Genomic DNA, 26,525 nt, shown 5'->3' with positions numbered 1-26,525 from the left:
GGCTCGGGACGTTGGCGCGGAACTTCGGGCAGACTCGGCCTTGGGGCATTCCGGCCCTGTCACCGGCCTCTTTATGTCTCACGCACTTTTTCTGATCAAGGTGTTTGGGAGGTCAAGTGTATCCTTCTGTGTCCAGCTTTGTTTTAGCCGCGGGAAAAGAGGAAGCTCTCTGGGTGTGACGTTCTTTCCTCTGGGGGTTTGAGAGAATTTCCTTTTAAACTCAGAGACTATTTTCACTTGTCTGAAGAAAAATGAGAAAATAAGGGCAATGTAGGGAGCTCTTGTAAAGCTAAATTTATTTAAATAGTTCTCTTATTTTTCTTTTCCTGTTTGTTTTTAACTAGTCCTTAGCCAAACGATGGTCTGTAGTAGGAAGTACGAAGATTGTGGCGGTGTTTGCTTTTTAAAGATGATTTCTTAGCAAAATCACCTTTTTGTCGGTAGCCAGTACTTTATTAGTCCATAAAACCCAAAGTGACTGCTGATTTAGTGCCACTCATTTTATAGACCGAACCTCAGAGAGGTGAGGTGTCTTATCCAAAATTCTAAAACCTGAGATTATAACCCAATTCTCTTGTCTCTGGAATCAGTGCTCTTTTCAACTATGCTCACTCTGCTTTTATTCTTTCGGTTGAGAGTACAGCCTCTGGAACCGGAATAGATTAGCAGTTTGGCTAACCGTTTTCTGGCTGTGGTGACATATCTCAGCTAGGGCTTTCGCCATACAGATTAATTGTAATGGTACTTAAATGAGTTTGATATATGTAAAGCTCTTTAACTGGTAACTGCTATTAATTATGATGTTTTTATTTAGCCTCCGCATTGTTAACAACTTTAAGGTTTTGTACTTAGATACATCAGTTGATAAGATTTCTTCTCTTTATTTTCTCTTACCTGAGTCATCATACCTGGGCAATTTTATAAACGTTATTTTATCTCTACCTTAAACCAGACACACTTTTTGAAATATTTTAAAAATTATTTATTTTGCATTATTACTGCATTTGTTTTGTTGAAACCATAAACTTGAAATACAATAGTGAGTAGTTGAGATTTATAAATAAGTTTGTAAATTTGAGGAACAAAAAGTACATTGAAAATTTCTTCATCTAAATAATCCAGTTTTAAATAACAAGCATCATTCTTCTAAATCATTCTACAAAATGCATTTTCTTTTTCTTCAACTCTTACTTTCAAACTTAAAATAATATTGTTTTTTTCTAGCTACCTGATGTACCATGCTTTCTTGTGATATCTGTGGTGAAACAGTAACCTCAGAACCAGACATGAAGGCTCACCTCCTGATTGTTCACATGGAAAACGAAGTTGTATGTCCATTTTGCAAGTTGTCGGGTGTGAATTATGATGAAATGTGTTTTCATATTGAAACTGCTCATTTTGAAGAAAATGAACTAGAAAGAAACTTTGAGAGGATCAATACAGTGCAGTACGGAACTTCAGATAATAGCGAGGACAACACCCTACAGTGTAGATCGGAAGTTAATTCAGGTATTCATTCAGCTTGTGCATCTAATCATCCGAAAATTTCAACTCAAAGCTTGCCTAAAGATGGTACTTTAAAACATAACGCTTTTTATTCAGAAGACTTAACTGGATCTAGAAAATTCCTAAAAAGTAAAGAAAAAGAGTGTGACCTATCCAAAATAAAAGGATCAATTTATGAAACAATGTATAGTCCTCCCGAATGTCCATTCTGTGGAAAAATAGAAGATTGTAGTCAAGATATGGAAACTCATGTGAAAACAAAGCATGCCAATCTTTTAGACACTCCATTAGAAGGTAAAGTGTTCATTTTCTATAATAAGTAACAGTAGTCTCAGTTTAATATGTGGAATCCTGAAAGTTAGTTTGTAAATCAGGTTACTACAAATGTGTTTTTAAATTCACTTTATATCTATAAGTTTGGTTCATTTGCCATTATTGTAATATAAAAATACAATAATGGAAAAGAATTGTGATGCAGATAATAAATGTTTCAGCTACATTAGAGTAGTTGTAGAACCTTTCTGAGGAGAAATAGACTCAGAGTCCAGTTTCCAGAGGGCGTTGTTTTATTTACCACCAGCCCAATGGCATCTGGATTGTTTTGGATTTTGATTTTCTGTAACTGAGTTCACACTCTATGATTTCTGTTCTTTTAAGTTTGTTGAAATTTGTTTTATGGCTTAAGATACAGTATATGGTCTATCTTGGTATATGTTCATGGACACTTGGGGAAAAAAGTGTATTCTGCTATTCTTAGGTGGAGTGTTCTATATTTCTCAGTTAGATCGTGTTGAGTGTGTTCAGATCTTCTATATCCTTGCTGACTTCCTGTCTAGAAGTTCTACCAGTTTTTGAAAGGAGATTTTTGAAGTCCCCAATTATAGTTGTATATTTGTCTATTTTTCCTTTCAGCTCTATCAAGTTTTGTTTCATGTATTTTGAATCTCTGTTGTTGGTGCACACACATTTAGAATCATATGTCTTTCTCTTACTGTTGAGTTTTAAGAGTAATTTGTATATTTTGGATACAAGTCCTTTATCAGATATGTGTTTTGCAAATATTTTCTTCCAGTCTGGGGCTTGTCTTTTCCTTCTCTTAACAGTGTCTTTTGCAGAACAGAAGTTTTTACTTTAATGAAGTGCAAATTATTTGATTTCTTCTTCCATGGATTGTGCTTTTGGTGTTTTATCTAAAAAGTCATTGCCAAATCCAAGGTCACCTTTCCTATGTTATCTTCTAGAAGTTTTGTAGTTTTGAATTTTACATTTAAGTCTATGATTCATTTGAGTTAATTTTATAAAAGATGTAAGGAGAGTGTCTAGATTCATTTTTTTAAATTAATAAATATTATTTTTTGGAGCAGTTTCAGGTTCACAGCAAAATTGAGCAGAAAGTACAGAGAGTACTCGTGTACCCCCCGTCCCTATATACTCACAGCCTCCTCCACTATTGACATCATTTGTACCAAGTGATGCGTTTGTTACAATCAATGAACCTATATTGACACATCATTATCACCCAAAGTCCATAGTTTACATTAGGGTTCACTCTTGGTGTTGTATATTCTACAGGTTTTGTCAAATGTATGATGACATATACCCACCATGGTAGTATCATTCAGAATAGTTTCACTGCCCTAAAAATCCTCTGTGCTCCAGCTGTTCATCCCGTCCTCCCCCCAACCCCTGGCAACCACTGATCTTTCACTGTCTCCATAGTTTGCTTTTTCCAGAATGTCATATAACTGGAATCATACAGTATATTGCTTTCTCAGATTGATTTCTTTCACGTAGTAATATGCATTTAAGTTTCCTCCATGTCTTTTCATAGCTTGCTAGTTCATTTCTTTTTAGTACTGAATAATATTCCATTGTCTAGGTGTACCACGGTTTATCCATTCACCTACTTGGTTGCTTCCAAGTTTTGGCAATTATCAGTAAAACTGCTATAAACATCTGTGTGCAGGTTTTTGTGTGGACAGAAGTTTTCAATTCATTTGAGTAAATACCAAATTCTGTATCATTACTAGATCATATGGTATCAGTGTGTATAGTTTTATAATAAACTGCCAAACTCTTCCAAATTAGCTATCCCATTTTGCATTAACACCAGCAGTGAATGAAAGTGCCTGTTGCTCCACATCCTCCCCAGCATTTGGTGGTGTGAGTGTTCCAGTCCAGATTTGGCCATTTTAATGTGGGTATAGTGGTATCTCATTTTAATTTGCAATTCTCTAGTAACATATGATGAACATCTTTTAATATGCTTACTTACAATCTGTATATCTTCTTTGGTGAAGTGTCTGTGAAGGTCTTTGGCCCATTTTTTAATCTGGCTTTTGGTTTCTTATTGTTGATTTTTAAGAGTTGTTTTATATTTTGGATAACAGATCCTTATCACGTGTCTTTTGCAAATATTTTCTCCGTTCCTGTGGCTTGTGTTCTCATTGTCTTGACATTGTCTTTTGCAGGGCAGAGGTTTTTTATTTTAATGAAATTCACTTTATCACTTATTTCATACATTGATCATGCCTTTGGTGTTGTATCTTAAAAGTCATCGCCATACCCAAGGTCATTTAAATTTTCTCCTATGTTATCTTCTAGGAATTTTATAGATTTGCAATTATCATCTAGATCTGTGATCTATTTTCAAGTTACTTTTTGTGAAGGATGTGAGGTCTATTTCTAGATTCATTTTCTTTTCATGTTGATATCCAGATGTTCCAGCACCATTTGTTGAAAAGACTGTCTTTGCTCTATTTTACTGCCTTTGCTTCTTTTTTTTTTTTTTTAAAGATTTTTACTTATTTATTTTTTCCCCCCAAAGCCCCAGTAGATAGTTGTATGTCATAGCTGCACATCCTTCTAGTTGCTGTATGTGGGACGCGGCCGAGGCCGGAGAAGCGGTGCATCTGTGCGCGCCCGGGATCCGAACCCGGGCCGCCAGCAGTGGAGTGCGCGCACTTAACCGCTAAGCCACGGCCGGCCCTGCCTTTGCTTCTTTGTCAAAGATCAGTTCACTATATTTATGTCAGTTTGTTTCTGGGCTCTCTATTGTGTTCCACTGATCTATTTGTCTGTTCTTTTTCCAGTACTACACTGTCTTGATGCTGTAGGTTTATAGTAAGTTTTGAAGTCAGATAGTGCCACTCCTCCAACTTTGTTCTTTAATATCGTGTTGGCTATTCTGGATCTTTTGTTTCTCCATATAAACTTTAGAATCAATTTGTCGATATCCACAAAATAGCTTGCTGGGATTTTGATTGGGATGGCATTGAATCTACAGATCAAGTTGGGAAGAACTAACATCTTGACAATATTGAATCTTCCTATCATGAACAAGAAATATCTCTCCATTTATTTAGTTGTTCTTTGATTTCCTTCATCAGAATTTTGTATTTTTTTCTCATCATTAAGTATGATGTTAGCTGTAGGTTTTTGCAGATATTCTTTATCAAGTTAAAGAAGTGCCCTCCATTTCTAGTTTGCTGAGAGTTTCTATCATGAATAGGTGTTGCGTTTTGTCAAATGTTTTTTCTGCATCCATTGATGTGATCATGTGATTTTTCTTTTTTAGCCTGTTGATGTGATGAATTACATTATTTGATTTTTAAATGTTGGATTAGCCTTGCATACTTGGGATAAATCCCACTTGATCACAGTGGGATTCTTTTTATACATTATTGGAGTCAATTTGCTGGTGTAATTGGGAATTTTGCATCTCTGTTAATGAGAGAGATTGGTCTGTAGTTTTTTTTTCTTGATTGTCATTGTCTGGTTTTGGTAATAAGGTAATGCTGGCCTCATTTCGTGAGTTAGGAAATCTCGTTGCTTCTGTTTTCTGGAAGAGGTTGTAGGAATTGGTATAACTTCCTCCTTAAGTCTTTGGTAGAATTCATCAGTTAACCCATCTGGGCCAGGTGCCCACGAATGTTATTCATCCAATTTCTTTAATATATAGGCTTATTCAGATTGTCTGTTTTCTTCTTGTGTGACTTTTGCCTCATTGTGTCTTTAAAGGAATTGGTCTATTTCATCTAGGTTATCAAATTTGTGGGCATAGTTGTTCATAATAGTCCTTTATTATACTTTTTAACGTTCATGGGACGTATAGTGATGTCCCCTCTTTTATTTGTGATATTAGTAATTTGTTTTCTCTCCTTTTTTCTTAGTTAGCTTGGCTAGAGGCTTATTGATTTTATTGATTTTTTTCATAGAAACAGCTTTTGGCCTCTTTGGTTTTCTCTATTGATTTTCTGTTTTCAATTTCATTGATATCTACTCTGATTTTTATTATTTTTTTATTCTGCTTACCTTGGATTTAATTTGTTCTTGTTTCCTGAAGTGGAAGTTTAGATGATTGGTTTTAGATTTTTCTTCTTTTCTGATCTATGCATTCAATGTTGTAAATTTCCTTCTACGCAATGCTTTTGCTGCATTGTACAAATTTTAAGTTGTATTTTAATTTTCATTTAGTTCAAAATATTTTTTAATTTCGCTTGAGATTTCTTCCTTATGTGTTGTTATTTAGATGTGTGTTGTTTATTCTCCAACTGTTTTGTGATTTTCCAGCTATCTTTTTGTTAATTGATTTCTAGTTTAATTCCGTTGTGGTCTGAGAGCAGACATTGTGTGATTTCTGTTCTTTAAATTTCTTAAGGTTTAATGGCCTAGAATGTGTTTTATGGCCTAGAATATGGTCTCTCTTGGTGAGTGTTTTATATGAGCTTGAGCAGAATGTGTATTCTGCTGTTGTTGGATGGAGAGGTATAGAGGTGTTCACTATATCCGGTTGATTGATGGTACTGTTGAGTTCAACTGTATCCTAACGTATTTTCTGGCTGCTGGATCTTTCCACTTCTGATAGAGAAGTGTTGAAAATTCTCTAACTGTATAATAGCTGATTCACCTGTTTCTCTTTGCAGTTCTGTCAGTTTTTACCTCACATATTTTTATACTCTGTTGTTAGGTACATACACGTTAAGGATTGTTATGTCTTCGTGGAGTATTGAAGCCTTTATCATTTATGTAATGCCCCACTTTATCCCTGATAACATTCCTGGTTCTGAAATCTGCTCTCTCTGAAGTTAATATAGCTACTCCTGCTTTTTTTTGATTAGTGTCAGCAGCGTGTATTTTTCTCTATCCCTTTACTTTTCACCTATATGTGTGTTTATGTTTAAAGTGGGTATCTTCTAGGTAGCATATAAGTCAGTCTTGTTTTTTGATCCACTGTGGCAATCTCTGTCTCTTAATTGGTGCATTATTCTAGTAGGTGGATTAATATCTACTATATTTGTTACTGTTTTCTATTTGTTGCCCTTGTTCTTTGTTCCTCTTTTTTGTCTACTACTCTTTTTCTGCCTTTTATGGTTTTAATCAAGGATTTTATATGATTCCATTTTCTTCTGTTGGGAAGGACAGTTCATGCATCCAGTCTTTGGACCCCTACTTGGCCATATAAGAATAGGCCTTAGGCCTGGAACACTTCCTTATCAAGATATAAAGAGTCCTCACAGCCTGTGCTGGACTTACCCCTTTGTGTGGAAAAATCTTTCCCTGTTTCAGACAACAATGTGTACTCCTTTATTCTGCTTAAGTGTGGGTGTCATATGGCACCTGCCCAGCCTTACTGCTATATCTGTCTGTCCCCTGTGGGAAGGGGATGAGGTCCTTCATTCTGCGGCACAAGAGGGATGTGTGCCGACCAATTGCTCTGTGTTGGCTTCTGGGAGTGACCCGCTGGCCATGACAGACCAGTGTTTAATACTGAAGTTGATCTTGTTCTGTCTCTTTTCTATGTGTTTTTCTATGTTTACTATGAGTAAAGTGTTCTTCCATCCAGTGCTTAGCTGTATTATGTCTTCCTTGGCGATTCTGATACCAAGATGCGGTGTTCAGACTTCTACTCCAGATAATAGGTAACAGATGCCACTTGCTCAACACTCTCCTTTCTTAGCGTATCAATTATATTTCTGTGTTTACTTTTGTTAGTGGTTGGCCTAGAGTTTGCAGTATACGTTAAGAACTAATCCAAGTCTCCTTTGGAATAACACTATACTGCTGCATGGGTTCTGCAAATACCTTATTATAACAAAATATTCCTCATTCCTCCCCCTGCCCCTTGTATCACCGCTGTCATTCATTTCACATAAACATAAACATATATATGCATACATTATTGAATACATTGTTGCTATTTTTGTTTTGAATAAACTTATCTATTATGTCAATTAAGAATAAATAAAAGTTTTTATTTTACCTTCACTTATTTCTTCTCTGATGCTCTTCTTTTATATTTACACATGTTTCTGGCCTGTATCATTTTCCTTCTCTCTAAAGAACTTCTTTTAATGTTTCTTGCAAGGCAGGTCTACTGGCAACAAATTCCCTCAATTTTTGTTTGAGAAATTCTTTATTTCTCCTTTACTTTTGAAGGATAATTTTGAAGGTTACAGAATTCTAGGTTTGGTGGGGTATTTTTCCTCTGGACACTTTAAATATTTCACTCCCCTTTCTCATTGCTCACCTGGTTTCTGAGAAGAAGTCAGATGTAATTCTTTGCTCTTCTATAGGTAAAGTGGTTTTTTTCCTTTGGCCTCTTTCAAGATTTTTTTTTTTTTTGAGGAAGACTGGCTCTGAGCTAACATCCATTGCCAGTCCTCCTCTTTTTGCTGAGGAAGATTAACCCTCTGCCCATCTTCCTCCATTTTGCATATGGGATGCTGCCACAACATGGCTTGATGAATGGTGTGTTCGTCTGCGCCTGGGATCCAAACCTGCAAACCCCAGGCCGCCAAAGCAGAGCGCGCAAACCCAGCCACTACGCCACCGGGCCGGCCCCTCAAGATATTTTTTATCTTTGATTTTTTTAAGTTTGAATATGCTATTCCTAGGTACAGTTTTTTTGACATTTATCCTGCTTGGGTGTTTTCTGAGCTTCCTAGAGCTGTGATTTGGTGTCTGACGTTAATTTGAGGAAATTCTCAGTCATTATTGCTTCAGATATTACTTCTGTTCCTTTCTTTCTTCTTCTGGTATTCACATTATATGTATATGACACCTTTTGTAGTTCTCCCACAGTTTTTGGATATTTTGTTCTGTTTTTTTTTTCGTCTTTTTTCTTTTTACACTTTAGTTTGGGAAGTATCTCTTGTTATATCTTCAAGCTCAGAGATTCTTTTCCTCAGCCATGTCTAACCTGCTAATGAGCACTAACTTCTGTGTTTTTTATCTCTAGTGTTTCTATTTCTTTTATAATGTCACTTCTATTAATTCTTTTTTTTTTTTTTTTGTGAGGAAGATCAGCCCTGAGCTAACATCCATGCTAATCCTCCTCTTTTCGCTGAGGAAGACCGGCTCTGAGATAACATCTATTGCCAATCCTCCTTTTTTTTTCCCCCCCAAAGTCCCAGTAGATAGTTGTACGTCATAGTTGCACGTCCTTCTAGTTGTTGTATGTGGGACACGGCCTCAGCATGGCCGGAGAAGCGGTGCCTCGGTGTGTGCCTGGGATCCGAACCCAGGCCGACAGTAGCGGAGTGCACGCACTTAACTGCTACACCACGGGGCCGGCCCTCTATTAACTCTTGAAGGTTTATAGCCCTTAAAGTGTTTTTTCTTGTATGTGTGAAAGTTAAAAAAATCATTTTTTTCATAAAATACAAGAGCAACCAATTTCACTGTCAAGTAAAAGTAAAAACTGGGTTTCTTTTTAAAATTAGTCCAAAGTGGCATTTAGAAACTTTGTAGGCTAGTGTGCTGACGCCATGACAAACCAAAGTTTAGAGTTGGGTCCGGTTTTGTTTTGGTTTTCTTTTTTCTTTTTTTTTCCACCCAAAGCCCCAGTAGATAGTTGTATGTCATAGCTGCACATCCTTCTAGTTGCTGTATGTGGGACGCGGCCTCAGCACGGCCAGACAAGCGGTGCGTCGTGTGCGCCCGGGATCCGAACCCGGGCCACCAGCAGCGGAGCGCGCGCACTTAACCGCTAAGCCACGGGGCTGGCCCTGCTTTTCTTTTCAATATCTGATGCTCATGGATTAAATTCTGGAAATAGTACAATTTTAAGGCAGGGATCTGTTTGGATTCCACCACAAGTATGCTCCTTGGGTTGAATGCTGCAGGGTAAGGCACATTTTGAGGGACCCATGTCAACTACCTAGTAGTCATCAAGTTCAAAAAATGTATCATGTCCTCCTTGGTATTCCGTTCCCTGGAGGTCTACTTGGTACTGCACGATACCTCCAACTCCACCAAATCCTTTCTCAGACTGGGATCCTTGTGACTTATCTGTGACAGTTTCCAGTGTAGTTCCAAATTTTTTATAATTGTTAGCAAACCATTTCAGCAGGAGTGTGTTTTTAATCAGCTCAGGTTCCTGTCCTGTCTGTGAAATGAGATTTATTCTTCTCTTTTTCTGCAGTTAGGTAGAGAATTTTCTCCTCTTCTGTGCCTTGGCAATGAAGAACATATCTCATTATATTCAGATTTTCATAAACTATTGGGATCTCTATAGCTCCCATTTCCAAAGCCTTTAGTGTATCTTCAGCTCCAAAACAGTGCTTGTCTGTGTCCTGGCTGATTTTATCAAAGTGTCATTGAATTAATTTCTTCTTTTGAATGAATTTCATCTTGGAGAGGACATCAGTAGGTAACTCAATAGCTTCGTTTCCATTTTCACCACCATACGATATATCAACTAATTTCAGAACTTTTTATTAAAACCTCCAGTCAGACGTATTAGATTGACTTAGTTCAGTTTTGAAGTCAGCTGATCCAGCTAAAATGAAACCAGTTATATTCACTTTGTCTGCAGAAATAAACAGCTGCACAGCAGTCTCAGCTACTTTCCGAACAGAGTTATTTCACTTCCAAACCAGGCCTTACATGTATGAATTGCTCAGTGCTTTCACTCCGCACACCGGCTTCCTCTTCTGTGCCCAGTATCACCCAGGTCTTGGGCTTGCAGAGGTGCTGCTGCTTCTGTCCTGAGCAAGCTACACCTATCTGCCTGCAGTGCCGATTGATGCATGCAGCTCTTTGATCTCCTGCTCCCAGCTACACAGTATGATCCCAGTTCCCAGCTTTATGCTGGAGGCTTGAATTCTGTATTTAGTTTGGAGGATGCTGAGGATTTAGCCCCTAAAGTCCATACCTAGACTGGCCTCTACTTACCATTTTGATTTTCCTTCCTACTTTTCTTGTTTTGACTACAGATCTGAATGTTTATTATTAGTGTTGTCAAGACTTTAATGTTGTCAAGACTTTCTTTCACTGTAGTGGTAAGAGAGGTTTGTGTTTATGTTCAGTCTTCCATCTTGACCCTGAAGTAGAAAAATAGATTTAAATCCAACTACAAAGAGCTCTTATTTATTTAATAAGGTTGGTGGGTAGTAGGCCGTCTTTGACTTGGTGTGAAAAATCTAACAGTTTTAAAAATAAAATCAATTGAATTATATCTCTTAATACAGACTGTGATCAACCACTGTATGACTGCCCTATGTGTGGGCTCGTCTGTACACATTACCATATTCTCCAGGAACATGTCAACTTGCATTTGGAAGAAAGTAACTTTGGGCAAGGTATGTTTACATGTTTAAAAATAAGAATTTTATGATTTAATTTCCACTTACTAGGACACATGTCTAATTTTTAGATCAGTGATATAGAAAAAACAAAGCATATTGGTTAAAAGTAAATATGTCCCTGTAAAGAATTTTAATTTAGCTTCAACTTGTTTTTTAAAAGTTGTTTCACAGAAAAGTTGTAAGGGATGAACTATTGTGACTTACAGCTGAACTAGGGGTGTGCATCCAGGGCTTTGCCCCAGAGCATCCTTATTTAGAAGACAATGAAATGCTGTGCAATCTTAAAAATCTGTTTTATTTATAAGTTGAGGCCCCTCTTTCAGCAGCTAGAAGTAACTGAAGTTAGCATCTGGCCAGAAAAAATTATTGATGAACTAAGAAGCTGCCATATGGCACATAGAATTTTTAAAAAGAATGTGAACTATGTGACTTAAAAGTTTTTCAAGAGCGTTTCCAGCTGCTTGCCCAGCTTCTTTCATTACCACTTACTAGTTTTGTAAGTGATTGTATAAGAGTTTTCCTCTGTCCCCTTTTTTTTTTTGTATTTATAAGGTTTAATATCAGGTAACATATGCTCTGTGTGATCAAAAACGTACATACATTTACATAGATAGACACATGCAGGTATATATGCGTGCATATATATACATACATACATGCACACACACACACACACAAAGAAAAAACAAACCTAGAATGATATATGCTTAAATGCAACAGTAATGAGTTTTAAATGTATATGTCTAATTTTTCTAACTTTAAGCAAGTGTGAAAAAGAATAAATGATGTGGACATATATTTGAAAATGAGTTACGTATACTATCATATCTATATATACGTACTGTCCCCTATCTTTTTTAATAGTGGCATTGGTTAAGTAATCATTGTGGTGCCTTAGAAGTGGGAAGATCCTATATGAGTTTCACAATCCGACTGAAACAAAATATAAAGTAGACCCTAAGAGAAACCAGTTGTGTTCTACTGGATTTCAGTTTCTTAGAGTGGTACATAGATCTTTCCTGTTAATGCAAGGGTCTTTAGTGTCCAGTATTAGTATCTTAGTTCCAGTCAATGATCTCTGGACTGCGTTACTCGATCACTCAGCCTAGTCCCAAGATGAGAATTCCTGGAGCAAAGATGGAACAGTCCTCTACTCTGGTGGCTCTCTACTAACTACTGTGGAAGAATAACCCTCTGAAGCTGAATGTCTGATAATTCTTACTTTGTTTTTGATAAGCTTTGTGTGGGTGCATAAATTATTCTGTAAGTCTATAGTAGGTAATGAGAGAAAGATATGGTCTGAGTAAATCACTGTAGATAGCCTCAGAAGTATGTAAAAAGTCAGTTGTGAATTGCATATCTCCAACAATGGAAGTAGGGACTAAATAGGAAGATGTAACAGAGGCTGAGAGATTTGAAAGGAAAGAAAGAATGTTCAAATGCGTAGTTAAACTATCAAATTGGGAGATCAAGGAGACAAGATGCTGGCCAGAAGCCACTGACTAATGGATCTGTGGGACACTGGGTAGAGAGGAAAAAGACCAAGATGTTGCAAAGTTGTAGTATTTGTTTGGGGCCAGACTTTAATTAAGTTATTATCTAATACCTGTACTTTGCAAACATATAATTTTATGGTCGTTATTATTTCCTTTTTCCTCCTTAGTATTTCTTTTAAAAACCAATCTGCCTTATTTGTGTTAATAAGGAACACCAGTGAAGGATGTTAATTTCTCTAAGTTCTGGTTTCCTCAGTAGATCATAATACCTAACTTCCTAAGGTTGTTATGAGGATCAAATGAGATAATTAATGAAAAGTGCTTGTCACAGCCTAAACTCTCAGTGAATATTAGTGATTTAGATGTAGGTTATACCCTTCCAGAAGCAGTTCAAGTTCTGCTAGATTTGTACTCAGTGTTTCCATGACATCATAGTCATGAATAAATGACAAAATAATAGTATTTACTCCATTTAGAAAATATATGTTAACATGTAATAAGTAAGCTTTGATTTTAGTAGTTATTTTATTCTAAAGATTAAAAATATCTAATAGGCATGGATAGAATCCAGTGTTCTAGAGATCTAGAATTGGCTCACCAGCTTCAACAAGAAGAAGACAGAAAGAGGAGATCTGAAGAATCAAGACAAGAAATGGAAGAATTTCAGAAGCTGCAGGTACAAAGATTAATAACAATTATAATATTTTGGTTTAGTAGAGTTCTTATTTTTCATTCATGTTGTCAAGACTTCAGCCTATTATTTTTATCCTTGTTATTATACAAAATATTTTTTAACATATATATTTTATAGTTCATAACAGCCACCATTTATAAGTACTCATTCTGGTAATGTACTGGGGTAAGCACTTCATATATAGTATCTCAAAATACTCACAACTCCATGAAAAAGTTATTTTAGACTTTTATTTTTTTAAAGGTAAGAAACGGAGACAAAGAGTGCTTAAGTAACTTAACTTGCTCAAGATCAGGCAGTTTTATATGGTAAAGCCTGGATTCAAACCTCTGTTAAGTTGATGGGGCAAATTAGGAAACCAAGACTCAGAATTTAAGTATATAGATACGGAAAAGATAAACAGAATTAATGTCTCCTGTCTGAGTCTTAAATTCTTTTAATGGTTGCAATTCAGGCATTTAGAAAGAACCATTTTTAATGAAAAATGCTTTTTGATGATATTTGAGATGTCATTTATGTTAGGTGAGTGGTGGTATCTGTTGAACTAAATTGGTGGTATCTATTATATTTTTAATGAATTTATATTTTTAATAGATTTTTCTACATTTTTCAGTCCTAATTTGCTGTGGACTATGATGTCATCTGTGCAAATAATGCTCATAGAGTATTTAAATGTTCTTTTTCCATGTGTTAATGGGATAATGTGTGAATAAAAAGGGTTTATATGGCTTAGCGGTTAAGTGCGCGCGCTCTGCTACTTGCGGCCCGGGTTCGGATCCTGGGCGCGCAACAACGCACCGCTTCTCTGGCCACGCTGAGGCCGCGTCCCACATACAGCAACTAGAAGGATGTGCAACTATGACATACAACTATCTACTGGAACTTTGGGGGGGAAAAAAAAGGAGGGGAGGCTTGGCAATAGATGTTAGCTCAGAGCCGGTCTTCCTCAGCAAAAAGAGGAGGATTAGCACGGATGTTAGCTCAGGGCTGATCTTCCTCACAAAAAAAAAAAAAAGGCTTATAATGGAATAGAATTGAAAGTGTTCAGTTAAACAGGTTTGTATACTTTAGGACTTCTCAAGCCTTTAATATACTAATGTGTATTGTGCGTGTTATAATTTTCCGAGACTTATTTGACCTCTGATTTTCTTTTCTCAGACCGCTCACATGTGGCTGTGTGTGAGAATATCTAATTCTCACATTGGAATATCTAATTTAGGCTATTTTTGCAAAATATTTTCCCACCAGGATTCAGAGGAGAAAAGAAAGTTGGCTCTTCTTAAATCTTTTTTGCCTTATGTAATTTCGAACATTATTAGTACAAAAAGTTTTCAGTATTTAAGGGGAGTTTGTTCTGTAACTTTGGAAGTTAGTTGTTTAGATCTCAGAAACTTTCTCCATAGAGGCTGTTTGATACATATTTTTTGAGATTCTGTGTCCAGTGTGCAAAAACATAGTTCATTTACTATGTAGAATGATTGCCTGAATGAATTACAGGTTAAGTAGGCCTTTATAGGCTAGCCCAGGAACCAAAGAACAAGTACTGACAAGTTTTCTTGAAAAAATCAGCATTATGTTCAGAACTCATCTGCCTCAATACCTTTAGTGGGAGGACAGGATTCTCTACTTTCCCTAGGGCGAGGAAGCAAGTCTCTTGCCACAGTGGTGGTTTATAGAGAAAGACTGTTAATAACTCAGAGATTTTTTTTGCGTGTGATTTATTTTTCTTAAAAATCTTTAAGTTGACTTGTATAAAAGTCTATAAATTGGAATGTTTCAAAATACATTTCCAAATAAATAAAATTGTGGTAAGTTTCCATCATTGAGGTAAAGGGACATGAAAACTAAGTCATTTTGTTTTTATGTTCAATAGAGACAATATGGTTTAGATAATTCTGGAGGGTACAAACAACAGCAACTACGAAATATGGAGATAGAAGTAAATAGGGGAAGAATGCATCCATCTGAATTTCATAGAAGGAAAGCTGATATGATGGAATCACTAGCTATTGGTATTGACGATGGAAAAACAAAAACTTCTGGTGAGTACGTCAAAATCATGGTGTTAATGTTCCATATGTCACTGAAGTCATAATCAGAATTATTTGAATTTTGCTTAATTTTCATAATCCACAGTTTATATAGTTTTAGGTGAGGCTGTGTGTTCAAATAATTTTTAAAAATGTGTTGTTTTGAAAGTTCTACATCTCTATTTTTACAGTAAATAATTCACTTAAGAATAATTCACTTTTATATTGTGTTAATTTACTTGACATTTGAAAACGAACCTTTTAGAAAACTTTTTGTTGCGGGCTTACTGTGTCCTAAACCAATGCTGTAAAATAGAAATATAAGTGAGCCACATATATAGTTTTAAATTTCCAATAGTTACATTAGAAAAAATAAAAGGGACCAGGTGAAATTACTTTTAATATTTTAAACCCAGTGTGTCCATAATATTATTATTTCAACATATAATCAATAATAAAACTATTAATGAGATATTTTGCAGTCTTTGTACATTCTTCAAAATCCAATGTGTATTTTATACTTTACAGAACATCTCAGTTGGACAACCCACATTTCAAGTGCTTAATAGCCACTTGTAGATAGTGGCTACCATATTGTTCAGTACAGTTTTAGACACTAAGACCTTTATATATATTATATTATTTAATTCTCAAAACAAACATTCTGTTGTGTACTGTTACATTTTTCTGGATAAGGTAATTGTGACATAGAGAGGTTAAATTACTTTCCCAAAGTAAGGTTACATAGCTAGTTATTGGCCCAGCTAGTACTCACAGTCAGATCTGCCTTGCTCCAAAGAATGCCTTTTTTCCTGATGTTTTTAATTTCTTTTTTTAAATATATCTCTTAGTGTAGTAAAAAAAACATTATATGGGAACAGCTTTGTTCCCACCACCCAGCTTTTTTGAATCTTAATGTTTTAAAGCTGTAAAACCTTTCATATGTATTTTAAACCACTTATATACTCCTCTCTGATTCTATTTCTTTCCCTCCACAAAGGGAACCATTATCCTGAATTTGGTATTTATCGGTCTTGTATATGTTTTAATACTTTTGCCATAAATAATATATAATATTCTATGTGTTTAAACTACATATAAATTGGTATACAATGTCTGTGCTCTAATTTGATTTGCTCACATATGTTGATTCTTACAGCTGTAGTTCATTCATGTTGATTGCTGTATAGTATTTCCTTGTATGAATTATGCACAACTTATTTATCTGTTTTCATGTTTACAGACATTTAGGTTGTTTCCAGTTTTTAACTCTCACAACTTATGAATAGGTCTCCTTCAAGAGTTTCTCTAGCATCCAGAACTGGAAATACTAGGTTAAACGGCACGTGCCTCTTTCACTTTGTTAAGGTTATTGTGGAATTGTTTTCCAAAATGGTCGTAATGTACATTTGTATCACTATATTCTCACTAACACTTTGTTTGGTGACACTTTAATTTTTGCAATTTAATACGGCATGAGATGATATATATCTTAATGTACATTTCCCTGACTACTCCTGAGTTAGTTTCTTGGAACCTATTCCCTTTCTTCATTCTCTATTGGGTGGTTTGTCTTTTTCTTATTGATTTGTGGGAGTCCTTTAAGTATTCAGGAAACTAATTCTTTGTTGATTATTTGAGATGCAAATTTCTTCTTCAAGTCTATGATTTGCCTTTAAATTTTGTATATGGTGTCGTTAATTAGAGTTTTAAATTAGAATATAATCACATTTCTCAATCTTTCCCTTTATTTGTACCCTATCTTATTTAAGAAACTCCCCCATCTTTGAGATAGTAAACATATTCCTTTATATTTTCTTTAAATATTTATACTTTGCTTTTCATATTTTGACTTTTAATCCACTTGGAATATATTTGTGCACTTGTGTGTGTGAGACAGGGAGGGAGAGAAAGAGAAAGAAGGTATGAATCTAATTTTTTCCCCTTATTTATAACCATACTTCTTGTTAAGCTTTTATTGCTTATTTATCTCAGTACCATTTAGTGAATTTGTGCTTTTCTCACTTATACTGTATGTTATATATTTTTATATATCCATGAGTCTGTTTCTGAAGGCTGCTTTATAATTCTTGAGTGGTCTCCACGTAAAAAGGTTTCTGTGTGGGGGCCAGCCAGTGGTGTAGTGGTTAAATTCATGTGCTCCGCTTTGGTGGCCCAGGGGTCACGGGCTTCGGATCCTAGACGCAGACCTATACAGTGCTCATTAAGCCATGCCGTGGAGGCATCCTGCATGCAAAATAGAGGAGGATTGGCACAGATGTTAGCTCAGGGCCAATCTTCCTCACCAAAAAAAAAAAAAAAAAAAAAGTTTTCTGTGTGGGGTAGGATATCCCAGAAGATGTGTAATATAATTCATTAAGGTATACAGGAAGAAAATACTAGAATATCTATTTGTTTTTAATTTATGTCATCCTTTAATTTCTATTCATGCATATATTTTAGAGTTACTATAGAATACAGTAGTGTATATAGAATTTAAAATAAATATATCTGCAAAAGATTAAAGGACACTACCCTATAGTATACTATGTCTTTTTTATAAGCTACCTTGAAATTTAGAAGTGATTGATTTAGTGGCAAAGATTTTTATTTTTTGTTAATTATGCAACTGTTAATCGAAGCAGCAGTCTCTTGTTATAATTTTTGTGTGTGTGTGTGTGTGAAGATCAGCCCTGAGCTAAGATCCATGCCAATCCTCCTCTTTTTTTGCTGAGGAAGACTGGCCCTGGGCTAACATCTGTGCCCATCTTCTTCCACTTTATATGGGATGCTGCCACAGCATGGCCTGACAAGCAGTGCATCGGTGCACGCCTGGGATCTGAACCCAGGCTGCCAGCAGTGGAGCGCGCTCACTTAACCACTACACCACAGGGCCAGCCCCTCTTGTTATAATTTTAACAATGAAATATAATTTAACAAAAGATAGATTCATCTTGTAAAATATCTAAAGAGATTTAGATCTAAGGAATAAAAAGCTTTGTTATCAATAAGATATTGTATGCCAATTATACCTCAATTAAGAAAAAAACCGTAAACTTTATTATGAGGAAATTTTTCCTTAAAGCAGTTATATGATGTGGTTGTTAGGACAGCATTACCTAGACAGTGCGGCACCCTCATGTTAGTAATAAGTATGCCGAAGTATACTAGAGTATACAATACTTTCTTTTCTTTTTTCTTGGAGGTTCCCCCCTCATTCTTAAAAGTCTCTCTCAGATCTCAATTTCTTCATTGAAGTCTATGATATCTTCTCTGAATTCCTGTAGTACCCATTCCATGCTACCACATTTACTACTCAATTGTATGGTGTTTTAAGTGTCCCTTTTTTTGATAGTAAGTCTTATCTTTCTAAGTTCCTTGGAAATGGTTATAAAGATCTATATTTCTTTCTTTCATGGTGATAGGCACAGCTACAACTCTTGGTTCATTTAATTATTTTGGTTTATTGACTCTATCTTCTTAAAGACAAAAACCCATTTTCCTATAGTATACCCTTCATTCAAGGGAGAAGCATTTAGTGATTGTCTTTTTGGTGCCACATGCTGTATGAGAAAGTATGGGCTATCCAAATAAGACATCCCTGCCAATAAGCTTCACAGAGTCCGTAGAGTAAATAAAGTATACACAAATAACTGTATTATTCCACCGTGAGAGAATATGGCTAGTACCTAGGGGGAACAATACGTAAATATAGTGAGTGTTCAGAGAAAGAGGACCTTTTTGTTTGGGGTTTTGGAATCAAGAGAAAGGTCTATGAAGACAGTAGCATTTGATCCTTGGAGTATCTGTAGGATGTTGAAACATAAGGAGAGTATACTAGAAGGAGGAAAGGGACAGAGTCAGATGTACCCTGTCCTAACACCTTGTTTATCCATTTTATGGCACTTATTATAGTCTAGGTCCCTGAGATTTCAAGGAATATTGTCATATTCATCTTTTGTATCCTTAGTGTTAGCATAGTGCTAGGCATATTAAAAAAGTGCTTAACAAATATTGTAATTGAATGAAAACTCCATGGGCAAAATCATGTTTAATGCATCCAGTTAGGCCACAGCCAAAATTATGGCAAGAAGAGTGGTTTGAAATAAAGGTAAGTTAGAGGATAGCTTGCTGTGGGCTACATATACCCTGGATTAAACCTATTCCATAGGTAATAGGAAGCTATTGAGGTTTTTTAATTGGGAGCAGATTAGGACTGAGCTTCAGAGACAGTGATGTCCAGCAGTATGTATAATAAAATGTAGAGACAAGAGGAGCTTTCATTCAACAGTGTACTTTTATGTGCTGGGCCCTGCAGATGCAGAGATGAAAGATGCAGACAATTTCCATTCAGTGTAATAAGTAATATGCTAGTGTTAGGAAACCTGCATAATAGTAACAAGAGGCCGTGAACTAAGGTTATATCAGTAAGAAGATGAAGATGAGGGCCGGCCCCGTGGCTTAGCGGTTAAGTGCGCACGCTCCGCTGCTGGCGGCCCGGGTTCGGATCCCCGGTGCGCACCGACGCACTGCTTCTCCGGCCATGCTGAGGCTGCGTCCCACATACAGCAACTAGAAGAATGTGCAGCTATGACATACAACTATCTACTGGGGCTTTGGGGAAAAAAAAAGGAGGAGGATTGGCAATATATGTTAGCTCAGAGCTGGTCTTCCTCAGCACAAACAAGGAGAATTAGCATGGATGTTAGCTCAGGGCTGATCTTCCTCACGCACAAAAAAAAAAAAAAAAAAAGAAAGAAATACATGAAACAGCCATAGAAAGATGATAACTAATCCCAAATCTTCTAAATCTCTTTTCTGCTTTAGGAATTATTGAAGCACTTTGTAGGTATTATCAGAATGCTGCCACAGATGTGAGGCGTGTGTGGCTTTCTGCAGTGGTGGATCACTTTCATTCATCTTTTGGTGACAAAGGTTGGGGTTGTGGTTACAGAAATTTCCAAATGCTACTTTCATCATTATTACAAAATGATGCTTATGATGATTGCTTGAAAGGTATGTATTCAGAAATATAATACTCTGAACTTATCATCTGATAAAGTGCATATGATATGGAATGAATTAATATATGGTAGGCACAATTAATAGCTTTAATGAAGAAGTAGTTTAGTGGATATTTACATTAAAAACCTGAATTCTGGTTGGAGGAAGAGAAAAGGATACAATAGAAGATGTGAGGAATAACTCTCTTAAAAACTGTGTTGTAGGTTCCTCTAGAGTATATGGTGTACTGCTAAATGATGTTATTTAGTACTTTAGTAACTGTCGTGTAATATGTTTGCTGTATAATTTTAGGTATGTCAGTTCCTTGCATTCCAAAAATTCAGTCTATGATTGAAGATGCATGGAAGGAAGGTTTTGATCCTCAGGGTGCCTCTCAACTTAATAACAGGTTACAGGGAACAAAGGCCTGGATTGGAGCATGTGAGGTGTATACACTTCTGACCTCCCTAAGGATAAAGTATGTACCTAAAAACCCAAGTTCATGTTATTGTCAGATCTGGGAGGTTTTTTTGTTGTTGTTGGTTTTGTTTTTGTTTTTGTCAAAGAGACAGTTAAAAAGTAAAATTTAAGTAGCACTGAAAGGATTATAATGAAAACCAGCAATTCATTCCCTATCTTATGCCCCTCTCTGTTTTCAAGTCTTGTTTCTTGGAGGCAGCTGATACTTCTGTTGCTTTTAAATAATATGCTTTCATGGCTTTTTCTTCTTGGTTTATCAGTTTTAGACATTGTCTATTGCATTCCCCTTGTGTCTCCCACCTGTTCACCCTCAGTCCTTCTAATAGGGTTAAATCTCAGTTTTTATTAAGTTAAAGTCAGAGTTTACATCATGACTGCGTAAGTATTATTCATTGCTGATTTTATTTCCTCTCCTGAAAAGCTTTTTAAAATTTTCCTCGAGTTAAGAATTACCTTTCCGTTTCCCTTTTACTATTTGACTGCTTCGTGGTCTCACATTTTTTTCAGACACTCCACTTTTGTCACGTATCTGAGGTACTCCTTATTCCTAAACACCTCCTTCTTGAAGCCATCTGCCCTTTTTGCTCCAGTCTGGATTATTTGCCTTGTAGATCTTCTCCACAGCTATAATCGTGTAGCATTTCTTCACTGCTTTCTTGAATTGGAGCCTGGATTTTTCCTGGATTCCATGTTTTTCTCTTTTTTAGATTACTCTATTTTGCTTGAAAACTTCTTTCATTAGCTTCCTAAGAAAGAGTGCCTAGTCCTTATTACTTAAATGATAGTTTGGGTGGCTATATTATTCTAAATTCAAATTGTTTCAGATCAAATTAAGTTTTTACTCTGTTGACTTGTAGCAGTTAGTATTACTATTGAGAAGGTAAGATGCCATCTGATTTTCATTCCTTTGCATATAACTTGTTTATTTTCTCTGGAAGTTTTTTCTGCCTTTTCTTAGCCCTGATATTATGAGATTTCACCATGGGATGTTGGGCTTTGATTCACTGCGTTTGACATTTGTTTTTCCTTTTGAATCTGAAATTGTGAGTTGTCAGATCTCAGTATATTAGTTAAGAGCTTGGACTTTGGAGTCAGATTACCTGCAATTGATTCTAGCTTTTCTACCAGCTCTATAACTTAACTTGTCTGTACTATAGTTCCACCATTGGTGAAAGAACATGTAGATAGTAACTGCTTCATAGAGTTGTAGTGATAATTAAAGGAGATAATAAAGTGCTTAGAACTGTGACTGGCATGTAATAAGAGCCCAGAGGTAAACTGTTGTTGTTTGATAAATATGACCCCTCCCATTTTCATTTTTTTCTTTCTGGAACTCCTATTAGTTGGCCATTGAACTTCTTTGACTTTATAAGTTTATTGGTCCTGCCTCATTTTTTATGTTTGCTTTTTGTTTGACTATCTAGATTTACTCAACTTTATCTCCCAGCTATTCAATTGACATTTTTATTTTAGCAATAATGTTTTTAATTTTAAGAGGTAATTTCATAGCATTGTAGTCTTTCATGGTTGCAAAATTTTTTTCCACCATTTTGTTTCTTTCTATTCCTTGCATTTTTCTGTTTCCTCTATGTTAATTTGTTTTCATGTCTATTTATTTTAGTCTTTTCCCTTTTGAATGCTTTCTTCTAAATTCTTTAAATCTTTAGTTGTCTATTCGTAAAGTGAGGAATGAGCTGCCAAAAAGCTGATTGGCGGTGCTGTAGGATTGTATGGAGCTTGCAGATTAGCAGACTTCATTTAAGAGGCTTAGGTGGAAGCTTGCTGTTTGGCTGGAGAACTCTCAGATGTCATTATAGAGACATCTTTTCTCAGAGGCTATTCAAAGGAGTTCTCCACTCCTGCCTACAGCTCCTGTATTAGTGGAGGGGGCATTGAGGAGTGATTTGCCTTCTTTTATGCAAACTTTCAATTAATCTCATATTTTTAGCTCCACTACTCCTCCTCTCAATACATGTTGCTTCTAAGATTTCAACCTCTCTGGGGTTGCAAGACAATTGTTTCTATTTCTTTGCATTCACTTTTATGTTTCCTCTCTTACTTTCCATTTTTCAAAAATATGTGGCAGTTTCTTGCCTGTCCTCATTCCCTTGTCCTTGGGTATTTAAATCCTTTTCTCCTTCAGTATTTTACATCTTTCTACCATATTAACTGATTAGATTCAGAGGTAAAAATATTTCTTAAATTTTAAATCGAAAAACTGAGGTGTATATAATAAATTTCTTGATTATTTAAATTGAAAGGACTATTTTAATACCTCCTAAATTTATTTTTCCTCTTTTTATTTTTTCCATCTGTTCACACCTTCAGATTATGTATACTATTGCATGTTCTGAGCTTTTAAATAATTTTTTTTTTTTTTTTTTTGTGAGGAGGACCAGCGCTGAGCTAACATCCAATGCCAATCCTCCTGTTTTTTGCTCAGGAAGACTGGCCCTGGGCTAATATCTGTGGCCATCTTCCTCTACTTTATATGGGACGCCGCCACAGCACGGCTTAACAAGCTGTGTGTCGGTGCACGCCCAGGATCCTAACTGGCAAACCCCGGGCCGCCACAGTGGAGCGCCCACACTTAACCGCTTGCGCCACCGGGCCGGCCCCTAAATAATTTTTAATTAAGGAAAATTTTCATCTAAAATACCAGATATATCCAGCTTTTTTCTTGGTAGCTGAAATTTAGTCTTTTATAAAGCCCCTTTATTACTGTACCCTGAATTTGTGTACTAGTTATTTAAATGTCTTCCTTTTGTTCTCTATGAATTATGCTCTGTAGGGTACTATTCAGATTCTAAATCTAAACATGCAGTCAACTGCTAACCCAAAAGCACTGTTCCTGCTTTTTAACAGTTTATCCAGAAGTTCATTTCAACACTTAAAACTCATTGATAATCAGTTGAAACTTATCAACATTAAACTTGCTGAGGCTAAAGATAGCAACCTTTACAATTTGGGTGTATTTGGAGATTTTATTGCCAAGAGAGACAAGGACAGGATATCTGTGCTATGTTTTAAAGTGAAAATAAAGCTTTTAATTGCTTTTGCTTATGCCTGACTTTTTAAAAATAGTTGTTGAGAAGTGTAGAGAGTGCTTCTGGTTAAAAGAATTTTGTTTGTTCAAGGTTGACTTCCTCTTAAGGAAAGAATACCACCGTGGTCTGGTGCCAAATAGGAGATAGATATATGTATAGATAGAGGTACATAGAAGTTTTTCTATGATCTTTACAGGTATTCTTTTCTTGTCTATTATTGGAATTTGAGAGACCTGACAGGAAAAATATGCAGGATATTTTTGATAGACTCGAATGGCTGTTGAGGAATTAAAATTAGAAGTTGGCTTCTAATTGATTATCAAGTTTAGAATAAACCTTAGAATAAAAGCTGTGACTCAGTTTATATGTAGATGACTTAAAAATCAAGTATGGTCCTCATTTACTGTTCATGGAGATTTTGTATATCAGAAAATGTAACTTTTAGATCAGTCATCAACCATATTATGAAGTTATTTAAATAATTATTTCCTCATAAAATGATAGTTTTCCATATAAATAGTAAAATTTTTGTTTTCTTTTTTCTTAGGAAAATAATAATGAGGTAAAATTACTTCTAAACTTAGAATTTTTTGTGTTTGATAACTTGATTGATGACAATATTTTTAAAAATATTCTCTAAATAATCCATTTTGTCAATTTTTTATAGGTGCCATATTGTTGATTTTCACAAGGCAACTGGTCCTTTGGGTACACACCCTCGCTTATTTGAGTGGATATTGAACTATTATTCTTCAGAGAGGGAAGGGAGTCCAAAAGTAGTGTGTACATCTAAGCCTCCTATCTATCTTCAGCATCAAGGTTAGTATAACTGATAGATAATAAGTATAACTTATGAGACAGCTAATTGGCTTTAGCTTTAGGACAGGTTAAGATTCTGATAATGGGGAGGAGGGGAGTATTGTGACATTAGTCTCTCCGATTTCCAGAGCTATATTGTCATTCTAGTACATTCTTGGGTCATGAAGGATGATATCCCTGGCATCTTCAGGGCCACCTGGTTCACTCTTCCTTTATTGTTCATCCCTTACTATTTTCAGGTCTTTACCCATATATCACTTCAATGCGGTCTTCCCTGACCACTTTATTTAAAGTTTCATCTCATTATCCCACACCTCCACAACTGGCATTTTCTGTTCCTCTTCCCTGCTTTATTTTTCTATATCTAACATAATGTATACTTCACTTACTTACCTTGGTTATAGAGTATTTCTTCAGATTAGAATATAAGCTCCATGAAGGCAGGAATGTTTGTTTCTTTTGCTTCTGTATCACTAACTACCTATAATAGTGCCTGGGCACATGGATGTGTGATAAATTTTGTTGAATGGATGATTTGGATTGACAGGAATCAGAGCAAGTAAATGTTAGGAATTTCATTGTTTAGGAATGTAAGCTGTAAAGGTTAAGCCCTCTTCTTCGAAATTCTAGTATATATAAATTTAATTTTGTTTACCTTTTGAGACCATAAGAGTTTTTGTTCTATAGTAGGTAAATTTCAAATCCTGTCATTTCAGATAATTTGTATAAGAAGGATCAAGGGATTAGGAAAGAAAAACTAAAATATATGGCACAGTAGAAGTAAGATTTTTTGTAATAAAGACTTTAGAAAACTAAAATTGAATAAAATAAAACTGAAGATTAGGAAGTAGAACTAAACTCTTGTGTCTTAGGAGTGAGAGAGCTCAGACACCTACATGTCAGAGGGACTGACTCTATTAGTATTCTAAACACACGTGCGCGTATACTATATACAGAGAGAGAGAATATATTGTGTATATGTGTGTATATATATATATTAACTTACATCTGTGTATATATCTATAGGTAGATATATATGACACACACATATATATAGCTGTTATTTTATTTTTTTGATAGGTCATAGTCGAACAGTTGTTGGAATTGAAGAGAAAAAAAACCGAACATTATGTTTACTAATATTTGATCCTGGATGTCCTTCTCGAGAAATGCAGAAACTATTAAAGCAAGACATGGAGGCTAGCAGTCTCAAGCAACTTCGGAAATTTGTGGGAAATTTAAAACATAAGCAATACCAGATAGTGGCAGTAGAGGGTGTTCTTTCTTCAGAGGAGAAAGTTGTAAGTTTCTAAATATTTATCGTGTGAAGCTTGAACAGATTGAACCTCAGAGTTTAAAATTTTTAGTTAATATTAAGGTTGTCGCTTTGTATCTCCTAACACCTCATTCTTTATCACTAAGTAGGCAAAGATACTTTGTTTTTAATGTCATTTAATTTCTGAAATGGACATCTTTCAATTTCAAATGGTACCTAATGACTTGCAAGTACTTTATTCAGAGCTTCATAAAAATATTTAATTTTATAATATAATTTAATTTTTAATGTCAGGTGAGTGATGAAAAATGGCAACATATAAGGTAAGAAAATCTAACTTAATCCAAGGAAACCCAATTCATATTGGTCTTGTAATTATTGTTTACTAAATATAATTCTTGTGATTCCTGAAGCTCTATGTTAATGCACTTGGGCTTATTGGATAAATACAGTTCTAGAATTTAACTTCAGTACAATTGCCTCTTTATCCCTTGCACTTAAGTGATGAGTGGTACATTATAAAAAAGTTTCTAGGAATTGAAAACCCTCCACTTGGTATAAACTGAAGCTGTGTGGTGGCATA

At 35.6% G+C, this 26,525-nt stretch overlaps 1 protein-coding gene and 1 pseudogene across 3 annotated transcripts in view; one reads left to right on the top strand and one right to left on the bottom strand.

The window, feature by feature from the left end:
- ZUP1 (zinc finger containing ubiquitin peptidase 1) overlaps window positions 1–26,525 on the top strand; it is a 29,306-nt gene that overhangs the window by 311 nt on the left and 2,470 nt on the right. For all 3 annotated transcript variants that reach the window (XM_087444029.1, XM_014781187.2, XM_087444028.1), the window contains exons 2-9: window positions 1,225–1,800; window positions 10,980–11,090; window positions 13,147–13,268; window positions 15,160–15,328; window positions 20,144–20,332; window positions 20,633–20,798; window positions 24,515–24,666; window positions 25,747–25,967. In XM_087444029.1, the coding sequence (XP_087300155.1) occupies window positions 1,239–1,800; window positions 10,980–11,090; window positions 13,147–13,268; window positions 15,160–15,328; window positions 20,144–20,332; window positions 20,633–20,798; window positions 24,515–24,666; window positions 25,747–25,967 (1,692 nt within the window). In that variant the 5' untranslated portion in view covers window positions 1,225–1,238. The remainder of the gene's footprint in view (window positions 1–1,224; window positions 1,801–10,979; window positions 11,091–13,146; window positions 13,269–15,159; window positions 15,329–20,143; window positions 20,333–20,632; window positions 20,799–24,514; window positions 24,667–25,746; window positions 25,968–26,525) is intronic.
- LOC106800563 (eukaryotic peptide chain release factor subunit 1 pseudogene) lies at window positions 9,638–10,367 on the bottom strand (annotated as a pseudogene).

This window comes from Ceratotherium simum, chromosome 19, assembly GCF_057802395.1.
Source record: "Ceratotherium simum simum isolate JZ-2026a chromosome 19, ASM5780239v1, whole genome shotgun sequence".
Classification (NCBI taxonomy): domain Eukaryota; kingdom Metazoa; phylum Chordata; class Mammalia; order Perissodactyla; family Rhinocerotidae; genus Ceratotherium; species Ceratotherium simum.
Note: the sequence above shows the minus strand (reverse complement) of the source record. Positions and strands in the feature narration are given on the sequence as shown.